Below are 15,755 nucleotides of genomic sequence, written 5' to 3'. Positions count from 1 at the left end.
TCAGCTTCTGATGGGACATGGACTGGCTCCAGTAGATGACGAGTCTGGAGCATGAAGCTGGTGTCCTCCTGGGGGGCAGATGAGAACAGCACAGGGAGCCCACACTCTCGGGTTCCAGGCCCAGCCCTGCCCCATCCAGGCTGGGTGACCTGGGGCACATGGAGAACCTATCTGAGCCTCAGTGGAATGGGGGTGGGGTCAGCAATCCCTGTGCCTGATTGTGGGGAGGGGGAGAGGGGATGGATGACACACCACAGCACTTGCCTCGCACACAGTACGTGCTCATTACATGGGATCATTGGCTCATTCATGGCATCACTCATGTCCAAGGTCTACATTGAACCTGAACATCATGATTGGGGTCTCAGTGGCCCTTATCCTGCTGCTCTCCCTTCTCCTCTCCCTCTTCCTCCTCCAACACCAGCATCAGAGCAAAGATAGGACATCAGGTGAGTAGGGAACAGGGTGACCTTGGTCACACAAGGGGTCACTTAAGGCACCAAACACAAGGAAACATAATAGGTGGAGAAGGTCAGCTTAGAAAAAGAAATTCTTTAGAATCTCAATTCAAAAAAATCTAAAATAAAACCCTCAATGTCAGCACAGCTGTACAAGTGTCAGATAACCTGTCATTGTTTTCAACCTCATGAAATAAGAAACATACACGCCGTGTGTGTTAAGGTTTCCTTCTTTCCTGTAAAATCCCATGTGGTGGGTCATACCCTCCCTGGACTGAGATGGTCTCTCCTGACCGTCTCAGAGAGAGGCTCATGTCTAACCTGCTACAGGGGCATCAAACCCAGAGCCCCAAAACCGAGGTCTGCTTCTCAAAAATAATACCTGTCTCAAAAATCCCTGACTTCCCCTGCCTGTGGCCCCGCTCTGTCCCTAACACTCCTGTCTCCTCCGCCATCTCCAGCCCAGATTCAAAAGCCAGAAAGAAAAGCCCCTCTGACACAGGAGTGTTGAGGACTGAAATATAAACAGGGTGTTTTTATATCCAGGAGACAGGTGCTGGGCCTAACCACCCATCTCACCTGCCCAGTTAACAAAGAGCTATACCTGATTATTGCTTATCCCACCCATGTTTTCCGGAAGAGGCTGGAAGCTTGTTTCTTATTGGTGTAAAGTTAGATCTAAATGGTATGGTGGGGGTTGTCTTTGAGTTATCTTGGAAACAATTGAATTGCTAATGGACCACGTTTTTCCCTGAAAAAAGACGGATGTGCTTCTGGGGGCCGAAATTGCATTGGCTTAGGAGCAGTAAGTAGAGACTGCTCTCCCTGTGCTCCTCTGGAACCCATCTTTATGTATATATCTTTAATTCTCTGTCTATCATTTATTTAATTCTATACTTTTTCCCATTCGAGGACCCCGTAACAGACTTGTTGTGGCTGGACCGCGACACAGGAGGAGGCAGTGGGCTGGGAAAGGGACCATGGGAACTTCAGTCCATGATGGGCGAGGGGTTAGGTGGGGAGGATGTGGGGGCCAGGGGACTGAAGTTCACACTGAGAGACTGGAAAACTCACCTCACCACAACCCTGGGTCAGTGGCCCATCTGGGAGCAGATGGGGTCTGCTGCCCTGAGATCTCAGGGGCCCTGTCAGGTGACACCCCCATTCTGTCCCAGAGGATGTTGCCATGAAGGACCCACAGCGTGAGGAGGACATGAAGCTGGACTCTTGGGTGAGACCCCTGCTCCTGTCCAGGCCACCAAGGACCTTCCTGTTGCCCAGTGTTATTCAATGGACACATCCCTGTCCTCACCTCACCTGGTTCACAGGAGCAGCCCACATTGACCCCAATTTCTGGGCACCCAGGTCCTGCTGTGATTCACTCCTCTTGCTTTTCTTGTGGCTTCAGGGCCTCTTTTATGAGGTCCACTCTGCTGGCTCCTGGTACTCATTCTCACTTTGTGCAGCCCCGGGTCTCAAGAGGACACATGAATAAGTGAATCACCCACAGATCCCCAGGGGCCCCTTCATTCATTCACTAGCAGATGTGACAAGAGCTCACTGTTTACTGGCTCCATTTAGAGGCCACAGTGCAGCCCTGAGCAACACGGTCTCCACACACTTCCAGATCACCTGTGGGGGAGGGAAACAATATACAAACAAGCAGACAGTGTCCTAGAGAGCAAAGTGATGTGAGAAAAATAAAGCAGGAGCAGGGCACAGAGTCTGTGGTATGTGGGGGAAGAGAGAGACAGTGCAAATAGCAGGTGCAAAGGTCCTGAGACAGGACATGCTTCTTCAGGGAGTGGGCCATGTGGCTGGAAACAAATGACAAAGATACAGTGTGTTACGATGAGAGTCAGGATTGTAGAAGCATCCAATGCCCCAAGGCTTAGGAAGTCCCTGTAGGTTTCATCAGGAGAGTGATCTAATCTGCTTTAAAATTTAACATCATCACTTGACAACAAGTGGATATTTTTGACTGGAGGGTGTCACCAGTGGAACCAGGGGACACTATCTAAGTCTCATTGTCTCTGCAGCAGAGCAGGCAAGATGAAATTTCTCATGGAGTGACATACACCAGGTGAACCTCTCAGGATCAAGAATCAGGCAGGGAATGGCTAGCTCTCCTCCCTCCCTGTCATGGGGATTGCTGGACACAAAGGACAGACAAGCAGAAGGGGAGAGGCAGATGGACAGTCAGGTGGGTCACATGCTTTCCAAATCCCCAGACTCCTCCAACCCCAACCACGTTCCATCTCCCTCATTCTCTCCCTGTTCCACACTGATGAACCTGACACAGCCCAGGATGTGACCTACGTCCAAATGAACCCCAGGCCTCTCAGACAGGAGACAACTGCACCCCCTTCCTCCCCATCAGAGGAGCCCCCAGATGAGCCCAGTGTGTATGCTGCTCCAGCCATCCACTGACCCAGGGAGGACCCTGACCCCACACTGCAGGAAGGGGGTCTGCAAGGAGCCCAGAAGGCATGACTCCCACTGCCTGGAGACCTGACATTGACCACTAGCATCTCCTAGGACACTCTGGGGGTCACGGAATCCTGTACTCAAACAAAACAAATATCCCTACACTTTGGAAATAAAGCAACAGATTTCTCAATAATTAATGTGTGACCCAAAACAGACATGAATGTTTTAAATTAAATGATAATGTGGGTTGGAGGGGTGAGTGTAAAAGGTGAAGGGATTAAGTACAAATTGGTAGTTATAGGATAGCCACAGAGATGTAGATTACAGCACAAGGACTATGTCAATAATCTTGAGATAAATATATATGGGGCCAGGTTGGTGCTCAAATAAACAGGGGGAGCACTCTGAGAAGTACATGATTTTGTAACCATTTTGCCAAACATCTAAAACTAATACAGAATAATATTGAATGTCAACTGTAATAGAAAAATAAAAGTATATATAAAAATAAAATGATATTATAAATATTACATGTCAGACCAATGAAATGAGAGGATTAAAAATCATGAATGACTGTATTAGAAAATAAAAAGCCATGGCCCTGGCCACTTGGCTTAGTGATAGAGCATCAGCACAGCCTGTGGATATCCCAGGTTTGATTCCAGTCAGGGCACACAGAAGTGACCAATTGTTTCTCCACCGCTCTCCCTCATATTTTCTTACTCTTTCTTTTCCCCTCCTGCAGCCATGGCTTGATTAATTTGAGGGAGTTGGCCCTAAGCACTAAGGATGACTCTGTGTCTCTGTGGTCTGGGCCTCAGGTGCTAAGAATAGCTTGGTTGCTCAGCAATGGAGTAACACAGAGATGGGCAAAGCATTGTCCCATAGGGGGCTTGCCTGGTTGATCTCAGTTGGGGCCCATGTAGGAGTCTGTCACTCTGCCTTCCTGCCTCTCACTTAGATAAATAAATAAATAAATAAATAAATAAATAAATAAATAAATGGAAAATTAAAAGTCATAGAAAATCAATGGCCTGAGCTGTTATGTCAAAAATTTAGAAAAAGATTGCACTGAATCTTTATATCCTCAGATGACCAGACAAGAAAGACCTGGCATGTGTACACAATGGACTACAAATCAGCCATGAAAGGAATGAACACTGTTAAGATCATGACTGAGAGTTGATACTCTTTGACCAACCTCTCTCCTTTTCCCACACTCCCTGGGGTTAACCCCCCATCCCACTCTCTGTTTCTACAAGTTTCACATTGGTAACTTCCACAGGGTTATGAGATCATTTGGTATTTGTCTTTCTCTCTGTGATTTGTCTCCCTTAACAAAATGGTGTGAAGGCCCATTCATCTTGTCCCAAATGACAGGATAGTCTTCTTCCTCCTGTTTGAATAATATTTCATTTTATCCATATTCAGACTCTGGAAAATTTTATAAATTATATCCAGTTATTGAGACCAGGTTAGCTCCTGTGAACTAAAGAAATGAAGACACAATAATGTCTATCTGGTGCTGTCGTGATTAGAAATAAAGAATATTTTATTGCACACAAATGGAGGAGAACATAAGGTTTTAGGTATGTGGACACAAACCAGACATTTGCAGTGGACCCTCATGTTATCAGGGTGGAAAGAGAAAGAAGGTCATTACAGACAGTCAAGATAAGGAGAGAAAATACACAATTAATGGAGAAAGAGTCCCATACAGGGTGCTTTCAGTCACATTCCTGCACCCAAACCCTGTTTACTCCACTGCACAGTCTCAGAAGACAGTTTCTCCAGAACATCATCCAGACTGTTTTCACTATCTCTCCTGGGTCATCACTTGTGGTCCAAGGCTCCACCTCCCTGAACACTGCATTGTTCCCTCTGTGGTCACGTCCTGGCTGCATCATGGGTCCTTCTCAGGCTCTTTCAAGCCTGAAATAGCAGCACCCCGAGGACCAGCAGGATCAGTCCAATCACAGTCATGTTGATGAGGTTCTCTACTGTGTAGTCTTGGAAGTGGACAAAGAGATCATGGAGGTCAGTGTAGACCAAAGTCACCCCTGATGCGAATTTCCACCCAGGATTCCTACTTTCCCGTCACAGAACATGACCCTGTGAGCCCAGCACCATAACTGAGGACTTCTGCTTCTCACCACTCTTGAGGTCTGACTTGTTTGATGATAGGCTGATGGTGTCAGGTGCTCTGAGAGCCATGAAATGAGGGGGGAGTGAGGACTTGGGAACACACGACCTCCCCCTGATTCTCAGGACATAACTTCTGCACAGTCCCCTAGTGACCCTGTCTCCCTTCTGCCAGGTTCCCTGGTCTCCTCATTGGATCCTCTCAGCCTCCTGTGACGCTGACCCTGCACGAACTCACTATGGACCAGTGTGACCTGTGCCCAAGAGCTCAGAAACAGTGATAAACATGGTCACAATACAGAAATGGTTTAGTCTGGGTTCTGGGTTCAGTCTAAGAACTGATGAACCCTGCAGGGCCCAAATAAATAAGGAGCTGATCTCAGGGGCTCCTGTGCAGAGCCCCCTAAACTTCCTCATTTACTACATCTCAGATTCTGCAGAGAGAGGCCCTGAGCTGAGTGAGCTCAGAAAAGACAGGGTTAGTGTCCCCTCACCTGACACTAGGAACCCCAGGGTATCACTGAGGTGTGACAACAAGAACAGGTTGGTGCCGATTGAGCTGTAGGTACCTGTTGGGCCCCTGTGGACTGAGGTCACAGGACTCATGGAAGACGGGGCCTCGTTTGACCCAGCTAAATACTGGGTGGGGCAAATGTATTCTTACTGTTGTTAGTATGAAAAATAACATGATAATTCTAAATAATAATAATACAAGAGTAAACACTATGTTTAATATCCTCACAACTGTACACTTACTTTTCCCCTACCGTATACTTTGATGTCAGACATGTGACAAAAGGGAATGGGCTGAGAACTTCATGGATGAAAGGAAAGTGTCCCTAAGGCTCTGTGACTGGTACAGTCTGGTCACATTCTCTCCTGAAGTCACCCAGTGCCTGGCAGGACAGTGGGAGGGTCTACCAGGGAGCCATGCTCGAGAGAAGGATAGGATTCATAATGTCATGTCTTGGGGGCTTCCCTGTGAGCCCCCTTTCCCAGGAGCTCAGAAACAGAACTGAAAGGAAATCTGAGCTCTGGGCCATGATTTTATCCTTTTACACTTGGGGACACTGAGGCCACACAGAGGAAGGTGTGTCCATGTCAGCGTCTCCACAGGTGCCTGAACCTCACATGACTCAGCCCCTGTCTCTCATCGATGCACCAATCTCTTCCCCACAAAATCCATCACTTACCCCTCTGAGGGCTTGACTCCGTGGGAAGAAGGGACTGATCATCAGAGCCTCCTGGAGATTAGAATGGGGGTGGGATGTGGAGGCTGTCATTCTGTCTGCTACATGAGTCTGGCTGCTCCTCCTTAAGACTGGGCCCAACATTTTCCTCTGCAATGACCACCACGTCCATCACCTGCCAACCTCAGAGCCCTCGAACCTTGTGGTCCCACCTACTACCCATCATCTATTCAGAACTACCAGCTCCTCTGGGAGACAGGGCTGTGCTGAGTCTCTGGAGGCAGGAGGTCATCTGAGAGACAGAGAACCACCCTTAGGGTGGTCTGCGCTCCCTCTGAGCAGAGTTCTCAGTGATTTACAGGCTGTGGAGATGAGTCCTGGGGAGGAGCTGGGGTCATGGGAATGAGGATAAAAGTGGGGTGAGAGACTGGGGTTAATCCTGCAGTCTCCAAATAATTCAGAGTCTTCTTTTACATCTGATTTGTGTCACCCCAAAGACACTCCCTCTGCCCACCTGTCACCTACAAAATCAAGGAGAGGGGTGAGAAATGATGGATGGATCTGAGGGGCAGATCTCTGTTGGGAGTCCATGGCTCAGAGCCCCCTGACTCTCATCCAACTTCTGATAAGTCCTGGGTACAGAAGCCTGAGTCGACAGAGCTCAGGAAAGATGGGGTCAGGGGCACCTCACCTGAGACCAGTAGATCCATGGGGTCACTGGGGTGAGACCACTCATGGGGGCTTTTGTTAAAATATCCATAGCATCTGAATGTCCAGCTGTGGTTGAGGTTGATAGAGTCCACAGGAAACAGCGCCCGAAACCACTTATTGCCATGACGATGTGAGTTCAGGGTCCAGGAGAGCTTGTGTTCTCCATCTTTAGTCAGAACAAAACTGTCAAATGCCTGTACTGAGCCACACTGGAGGGTCACGTTCCCTCCTGAGGTCACAACAGGGCTGGGCAGGGCTGAGAGGCTGGGTTTACCATAGGATCCTAGGAGAGGAGGAGGCAGCATGTTAGATGGGGCTCACGCCTCCCTCATGTCCCCCAGGGCTGGGTTGTGAGAGGGGAGACCCCTTGGAGCAAACCCCCTTCCAGATGGCAGAGCCTGAGGCTGAGATTCTGAGTGTCCTTGCACCTGTTGCCACTAGCTCCAGGGGTTCACTGTGCTCTGACCAGCCAGTGGGGCTGAAGTATTTACAGTAGTATCTCCCTGCATAGAAGTCTTTTATGAAGAATTTGGCCTTGTCTCCAGGCTCCAGTGGTTTCTGTCTGTCCAAGGACGTATTCATGTCTTCTGTATACAGATGGAACTCCTGGGCCTGCAAGGTCCCCTGACACCAGATTGTCACATTACTCTCCCAGGGGATCACAGAACTTGGCTCAGCCCAGATGGTGGGTTTAGGTAGCATCTCTGGAAGGAAATCAGAGACTGTATTACTAAGACTCCCCCCACCCCACTCATTCCTCAGGTAACCCCAAGACACCTCACACCAGAATCTCTGTGCTCCTTCCTGAGCCCCAGGAGGTGAAGTAAGAGGTGGGACACGGAGCCTGGAGAGGACTCACCTGTCTGCATGCGGGTCCTCTGTCCCAGACTCAGCCCTGGAAGAGAGTCCATGTAAGATATTTGCACCAAAACATCAAAGTTGATTCTCTTTCAACAGGACACCAAAAACTCAAGCCTCTTGAGCCTGAGGTTTCTCAGGAACAAGGGATGTGAGCCACCCTGTCCACTCCTTCTTCTACCCCCTCCCCATGTCCACAACTGACCGAGGCAGAGAAGAGCGGAGAGGAGGGACAGCATGGCGTCTGCTCTGAGTGCTCCCGCTCTGCAGATGGAGGAGCCCTGGGTCTGAAGGACAGAGACGCACAGGATGTGGTGAGTCAGGGGCTGCCACCCTTCTGGGTTCCCACAGCTGTGGACCCACACCAGAAGTGCAGCCCCTTTCTTGGTCTTTCTCTGGGTTTTTCCATGATGAGGGCTCAAGAGGATTACAGCTTCTCTGGAGACACTCAGCCCAATATAGGTCTTTTCTGACTCCCATGTTATCTTTGAAATGTTCCATAGGACATTCTGGCTGGTCTGAGCTCCTGATCAGGAAGGCAGGACACACAGGGTATTATTCTGAGTGGACCCGCAACAGGCCAACTCTTAATCAGATTCAATACTTATTTTCTTAACCTTCCACAAACAAAATTTACTTTTTGTTTTTGACTTGTCCTCTGACAAATATTTTTTGATCACCTACTACTTGCCGACCACTTGTGACAGACATCAGAAATGCACTTGTGATCCAGGGAACCCATTTCATGTATTTTTGAAATTCTTCTTAGCAGAATATGAACACTTTCAGGTTTATGATTCCATTACATTACTTACAAGAGAGAAAACATGCAATCATCTTTAGCCATGACTAAACTGTGGTAAGAAATGGCTGTTTGAGGAGGTGGAGTCTTTAGAGATGGGAGTGAAAAAATTATTGAGAGGAAGGAAATTTCTAAAGTACCCTGGAGACAAAGAGGCTATTTGGACAGAAGCAAGAGGGTCTGTGGGAATGGTAGATCATGGAGTGTTCTCTATTGTGTAAAAATGCTGGATTATGTTTATAAGACAAAAGGAATAAATAGGAATGAACTGCTATCATCAGACTGAATTATGAAGATCACATGTGCCATTTGTTACAAATGAGCTAGAGAAATTAAACCTATGTCAATAAAATATAATATCAACAGTAATTGAACCTCAATTCTTATGTGTCCATCAATGATACATGAATGACTTACATGAATTTAGCACACCATCCTTGCACACCCCTCAGTAGTCAGAGACACATGTAGAGAAGAGAAATGAGAGGAAGGGATGTCAGTGTTTCTTCTAGTCCTGTGCTGTTAGCAGGGGCTTCGGTAGGAATTTGCTAGTTCTACAGAGCTCTGAGAAACAGATATGGAGGAGCAAGAAAATAGTCAAGAGCAGATGGTGTGAGTGTGTGAGTGTGTGAGTTAGGTGTGTTCATGGTGTAACTGCACCTGTATGATTGAGCAAAGCAGTCTAGTGAGAGTCAAGTTAGAGGGTCACAGCTGGATGAGCATGAACATCCTTCAGTTCAGAAAGAAGAGTGTAGTTTATTCAGAACACCATGAGGGCCATAGAAGAATTTTGAGCAGAAATAAAGAGATATTGAAATGAAATTGGAAAGACTGATGAGAAGGGTGAACTGTAGAAGGTAGTGAGGGGTGTAGCTCAACATTCAGAAAAATGATGGACATGAGTACTGCCTTGGTGGGTGTGAAGGGCAACCTCCCCTCAGTGTCTTGACTGCAGACACCAAGGTGCCCTCAGAGGCAATGATCCAAGTGGTTGAGTGACAAACAAGTCTTGCAGGTCTGTGCAGTCCACTCTGCTTCTGTAGTAAAACTCAGCTCTCCCTCCTGGCCCCGGAACACAGATTCTACTTCACACAGTTTGCACCTGACTCTTTCTTTGAGCAAATGGAGCTTTCTCTCTCCATTTCCGTGGGGTCACTCATTTGAGTAATTTCTGCCTCTTCAGAGCAGTCTTGATCTGGGAATCAACCTCCTCTTTAAACTGTGGAGACTTCAGTATTCAGACAAGATTGACATTTATGAGTGTTTTTCTGTGAGAAATCTGTAAAACACACACACACACACACACACACTTTAAATATCATGGTGGCACTACCACATCCTGAATGGTTGAAGGACACTTGAACACCTACTTCCTCTCTTGGTCACACTTCCCTCATTTGTAGCACAGTGATGACAACCCTCCCCTACTAATGTGCTGAGAATTCAACCTACATGAGACATGAAGGAAAGGAAAGCAGCCATTCAGAATTAGATGCAGATGTTGGAGCTTTGAATCATTGAAAAGCAGAGATACCTCATCCACTGGAGCAGAAGGAAGAATCCAGACTCATAGCACTCATGTAGGGTCACCTGAATCATGACAGAGACTATTGCAGTACAGTGGGTAGATCATGGTCTTTCCACCACATGGTGTTGGACCAATTGGGTAAGTATCTGAAACTAGGATATTTTTTATGCCTGTTTCACACCATTAACAATAATCTATGTCAGATGGACTACAGATCAAAATGTGGAGAATAAAGAATTACTTTTTCTTTAGCAAAACATGTAGAAAAATACCTTCATAGTTTTGTGAAAACAAAGGTTTTCTTAAGGATACCAAAGCATGAACTTAGTGCAGAAACTAGTAAACTGAATCCACTAACTGTTCCCATAGACACCACAAGAGGATGAAAAGAATTTCACACAATGGGACACAGTAGGAGAATATTTGCAAATTCAAAATGAAGCAAGTGGCTGGGATTGAGAATATCTGAAAAATAAATTCAAATTTGAAAGATGACAGCAGACTATAAGAAAACAAGCAATTACTTTAACATGCAATTTATAAACATTGATATCCCATGCATGGTTATCTTTGTAATGTTCCTCAGCTCCATAATTCATCATATAGTGGACATTGCCCCCACAGCATGGTACCAACACATACTCAGAATGGCTAAAAAATAAAAGTTGAAACACCAACGGTTGACACAGCTGTGGATCTACTGCGACCCTCAGAAACGGGTGATGGGAGTGAAAATTATGTGGCCGCTCTTAGAAATGGGTTACTGGCATCTTGTAAACATAAGCAATCCCTAAACAGCATTGGTATTCAATTTCCCAGAATCATTTAATGAAAAGAGTATCCTTTCTTCCTTGGTTTGTCAGGACACCATTGTCAAAACTCAGTTGACTGTATTTGTGTAGGATAAATTCAAGATCACTATCTTATAACATTAATCGATATGTCTCTCCTTTAGTTAATCCCAAAATCCCCTTTACCACAGGACCCTTATGGTAAGATTTGAAATGTGATAATATGAGTCCTTGTTGTCCACTATTTTTTCTTCAGAATTTTTAGAATATATAAATTATAGAACCAGTTTCTCAATATTTAAAATGTAAACTTGAGATGCTTCAACCATTTAAAGTTTTTTAAAATGTCTCTGAAAGATAATTACTCTAACAGATGGGAATTGAGTGGCTGGCTTTTCTGTCCTGGAAACATGAGGTATATTTGAGCATCTTGTTTCTCAGGCTCATTCACCCAGTTGATTTATCCTACTCAGCAGAGTTTTACATCCTTCTTAACAGGACACAGATTGTGACACAGAAATATTTCAACTCTTTATGCTATGACCAAGTCTTTTAATGTGTTTCAGATAATTCAAAAAAGAATCACCCTCAGCCATTTATGCATGTTTTTCTGTGACTAAAGTAATGAGTGTGTGGAGGAAAATTTCAACTCCTCAACAAAGTTAATTTACTTTGCTATTGTCTTCAGCTCAATTACTACATTACTTCCAACAGACTGTGTCCATAGACCTAAAGTGAACTAAAAGGTCTTGTTATTTCTTCTACAACAAGCTCTAGTTTGTTTTGTTGAATGTGTTCTTGGTGCTTAACACATCAAGAGGATAAAATGTTCATACAAAATTAAAATACACTTGTAGTGAATGTAAACACTTAAAAAATACAAATGTATAAAATATTTACATAATATATATGTAAGCCATATCTAATCATATCAATGTACCCTTTTGTAAAAAGTTTCCAAAAATCTAAATTATTGACTGTGTTCCCTGTGCTCTATTTTACATCTCTTTGTACACCAGAGACTACTATAATATTCTGTGTCAAGGGTAATTGAAAAATAAAAAATGACTATATATGCTGTCTATTGGAGACCCAGTTCAGAATGAAGGGCACACACAGACTAAAAGTAAAGGGACAAAAATGGAAAGGAATAAAAGCTGGGATAGTAATATTTATATCTGACAAAATAGACTTTAAAACAAAGTTATAGTAAGAGACACAGAAAAACACTACATAATGATATATGGAGCAAACCAAAAACAGGACATAACTCTTGTAATTTTTTTCTTTTTTTTCCTTTTTATAAATAAATTTTTTATTAATGTTAATGCAGTGACATCAATAAATCAGGGTACATATATTCAAAGAAAACATGTCCAGTTTATCTTGTCATTCAGTTATGTTGCATACCCATCACCCAAAGTCAGATTGTCCTCCGTCACCCTCTATCTAGTTTTTTTTGTGCCTCTCCCCCTCCCCCTTCCTCTCTTTATCCTTCCCACCTGCGGCCCCCCCCCCCATAACCACCACACTCTTATCCATATCTCTTAGTCTCGTTTTTATGTCCCACCAATGTATGAAATCATGTAGTTCTTGTTTTTTTCTGATTTACTTATTTCACTTTGTATAATGTTATCAAGATCCCAACATTTTGTTGTAAATGATCTGATGTCATCATTTCTTATGGCTGAGTAGTATTCCATACTGCATATGTGCCACATCTTCTTTATACAGTCTTCTATTGAAGGGCTTTTTGGTTGTTTTTATGTCTTGGCCACTGTGAACAATGCTGCAATGAACATGGCGCTACATGTGTCTTTACATATCAATGTTTCTGAGTTTTGGGGGTATATACCCAGTAGAGGGATTACTGAGTCATAAAGTAGTTCTATTTTCAGTTTTTTTGAGGAACCACCATACTTTCTTCCATAGTGGTTGTACTACTTTACATTCCCATGAACAGTGAATGAGAGTTCCTTTTTCTCCATAGCCTCTCCAACATTTGCTATTACCTGTCTTGTTGATAATAGCTAATCTAACAGGTGTGAGGTGGTATCTCATTGTAGTTTTGATTTGCATTTCTCTAATAACTAATGAAGATGAGCATCTTTTCATATATCTGTTGGCCATTTGTATTTCTTCCTGGCAGAAGTGTCTGTTCATGTCCTCTTCACATTTTTTTATTGGATTGTTTGTTTGTTTGTTGTTGAGTTTTATGAGTTCTTTGTATATTTTGGATATTAAGCCCTTATCTGAGCTGTTGTTTGAAAATATCATTTTCCATTTAGTTGGCTGTCTGTTTATTTTGTTGTCACTTTCTCTTGCTGAGCAAAAACTTTTTAGTCTGATGTAGTCCCATTCATTTATCTTTGCCTTCACTTCTCTTGCCTTTGGAGTCAAATTCATAAAATGCTTTTTAAAACCCAGGTTTCTGAGTTTAGTACCTATGTCTTCTTCTATATACTTTATTGTTTCAGGTCTAACATTTAGGTCTTTGATCCATTTTAAATTAAATTTTGTACAAGGGGACAAGCTGTAGTCGAGTTTCATTCTTTTGCATGTGGCTTTCCAGTTTTCCCAGCACCATTTGTTGAAGAGGCTTTTTTTTCCTCCATTGTGTGTTGTTGGCCCCTTTATCGAAAATTATTTGACTATATATATGTGGTTTTATTTCTGGACTTTCTATTCTGTTCCATTGGTCTGAATGTCTATTTTTCTGCCAATACCATGCTGTTTTGATTGTTGTGGCCCTATAATGTAGTTTGAAGTCAGGTATTGTAATACCCCCAACTTCATTCTTTTTCCTTAGGATTGCTTTGGCTATTCGGGGTTTTTTATAGTTCCATATAAATCTGATGATATTTTGTTCCATTTCTTTAAAAAATGTCATAGGGATTTTGATGGGAATTGCATTAAATTTATAAATTGCTTTGGATAATATGACCATTTTGACTATATTTATTCTTCCTATGCAAGAACAAGGAATATTCTTCCATCTCATTGTATCTTTTTCGATTTCCTTTAACAATACTTTGTAGTTTTCGTTATATACATCCTTTACATTCTTTGTTATGTTTATTCCTAGGTATTTTATTTTTTTGTTGCAATCGTGAAGGGGATTATTTTTTTGAGTTCGTTTTCTAATATTTCATTGTTGGCATATAGAAAGGCTATGGACATTTGTATGTTAATTTTGTATCCTGTGACTTTACTGTATTGGTTTATTGTTTCTAATAATCTTTTTGTGGAGTCTGGGGTTTTTGATGCATAGGATTATATCATCTGCAAAAAGTGATACCTTTACTTCTTCTTTTTCAATATGGATGCTTTTTATTTCTTTCTCTTGTCTGATTGCTCTGGCCAGGACTTCTAGCACCATGTTAAATAAGAGTGGAGAGAGAGGACAACCCTGTTTTGTTCCTGATTTAAGGTACAAAGTCTTCAGTTTTATGCCATTTAATATGATGTTAGTTGATGGTTTATCATATATGGCCTTTATCATGTTGAGATATTTTTATACCCATTTTGTTGAGTGTCTTAAACATAAAGTTGTGTTGTATTTTATCGAATGCCTTTTCTGCACCTATTAATAAGATCATGTGGGTTTTGTTCTTTGTTTTGTTGATATGGTGTATTATGTTAACCGTTTTATGTATGTTGAACTATCCTTGAGATTCTAGGATGAATATCACTTGATCATGATATGTTATTTTTTTAATATGTTGTATTTGATTTGCCAGTATTTTTTTAGTATTTTAGCATCTGTATTCATTAGAGATATTGGTCTGTAGTTTTCATTTTTTGTGCCATCCTTGCCAAGTTTTGGTATGAGGGTTATGTTGGCCTCATAAAATGTGTTTGGAAGTATTGCTTCTTCTTCAATTTTTTGGAAGACTTTGAGTAGAATAGGAACCAAGTCTTCTTTGATTGTTTGATAGAATTCACTACTATAACCATCTGGGCCTGGACTTATTTTGGGGGAGGTTTTAAACAGTTTTTTCTATTTCCTCCCTGCTAACTGGTCTGTTTAGGCTTTCTGCTTCTTCATGACTCAGTCTAGGAAGGTTGTATTGTTCTAGGAATTTATCCATTTCTTCTAGATTGTTGAATTTGGTGGCATATAGTTTTTCACAATATTCTACAATAATTCTTTGTATATCTATGATGTCTGTGGTGATTTTTCCTCTTTCATTTTGGATTTTATTTATATGAGTTCTTTCTCTTTTTTCCTTGGTGAGTCTTGCCAAGGGTTTGTCAATTTTACTTATCTTTTCTAAGAACCAGCTCCCTTGTTTTGTTAATTTTTTCTATAGTTTTTCTGTTCCCTATTTCAATTATTTCTGCTCTGATTTTTATTATCTCCTTTCTTTGGCTGGTTTTGGGTTGTCTTTGTTCTTCTTTTTCTAGTTTCTTAAGTTGTGAAGTTAAGTGGTTCACTTGGGCTCTCTCTTATTTGTTCATATAGGCTTGAAGTGATATGAACTTCCCTCTTCTTACTGCTTTTGCTGCATCCCATAGATTCTGATATGTCATATTGTCATTTTCATTTGTTTGTATATATCTTTTGATCTCTGCGCTTATTTCTTCTTTGACCCATTTCTTTTATAAAAGTATGTTGTTTAGTTTCCACATTTTTGTGGGGTTTTTTCCTTCTTTTTTTGCAGCTGAATTCTAGTTTCAAAGCTTTATGATCAGAAAATATGCTTGGTACAATTTCAATTTTTCTGAATTTGCTGATGTTATTTTTGTGGCCCAACATATGGTCAATTCTTGAGAATGTTCCATGTACACTAGAAAAAAATGTATACTCTGTCGCTTTGGGATGAAGTGTCCTGTAGATATTTA

At 42.6% G+C, this 15,755-nt stretch overlaps 1 protein-coding gene and 1 pseudogene across 1 annotated transcript; both read right to left on the bottom strand.

Annotated features, from left to right (window-relative positions):
* Positions 1–4,814: 4,814 nt before the first annotated feature.
* LOC136331910 (leukocyte immunoglobulin-like receptor subfamily A member 4) overlaps positions 4,815–15,755 on the bottom strand; it is a 256,817-nt pseudogene continuing 245,876 nt past the window's right edge.
* LOC136328820 (leukocyte immunoglobulin-like receptor subfamily A member 6) lies at positions 6,832–8,028 on the bottom strand. Its single transcript, XM_066264813.1, has 4 exons — positions 7,995–8,028; positions 7,791–7,826; positions 7,360–7,635; positions 6,832–7,214 (listed from the first exon to the last, which is right to left on the bottom strand). Exons 1-4 carry the CDS (start codon positions 8,026–8,028, stop codon positions 6,832–6,834), a joined length of 729 nt encoding a protein of 242 aa, XP_066120910.1.

The sequence above is a fragment of the Saccopteryx bilineata genome, chromosome 3 (assembly GCF_036850765.1).
Source record: "Saccopteryx bilineata isolate mSacBil1 chromosome 3, mSacBil1_pri_phased_curated, whole genome shotgun sequence".
NCBI classification, from domain to species: domain Eukaryota; kingdom Metazoa; phylum Chordata; class Mammalia; order Chiroptera; family Emballonuridae; genus Saccopteryx; species Saccopteryx bilineata.
The sequence above is the reverse complement of the archived record's forward strand: the minus strand, read 5'-3'. Positions and strand labels throughout refer to the sequence as shown.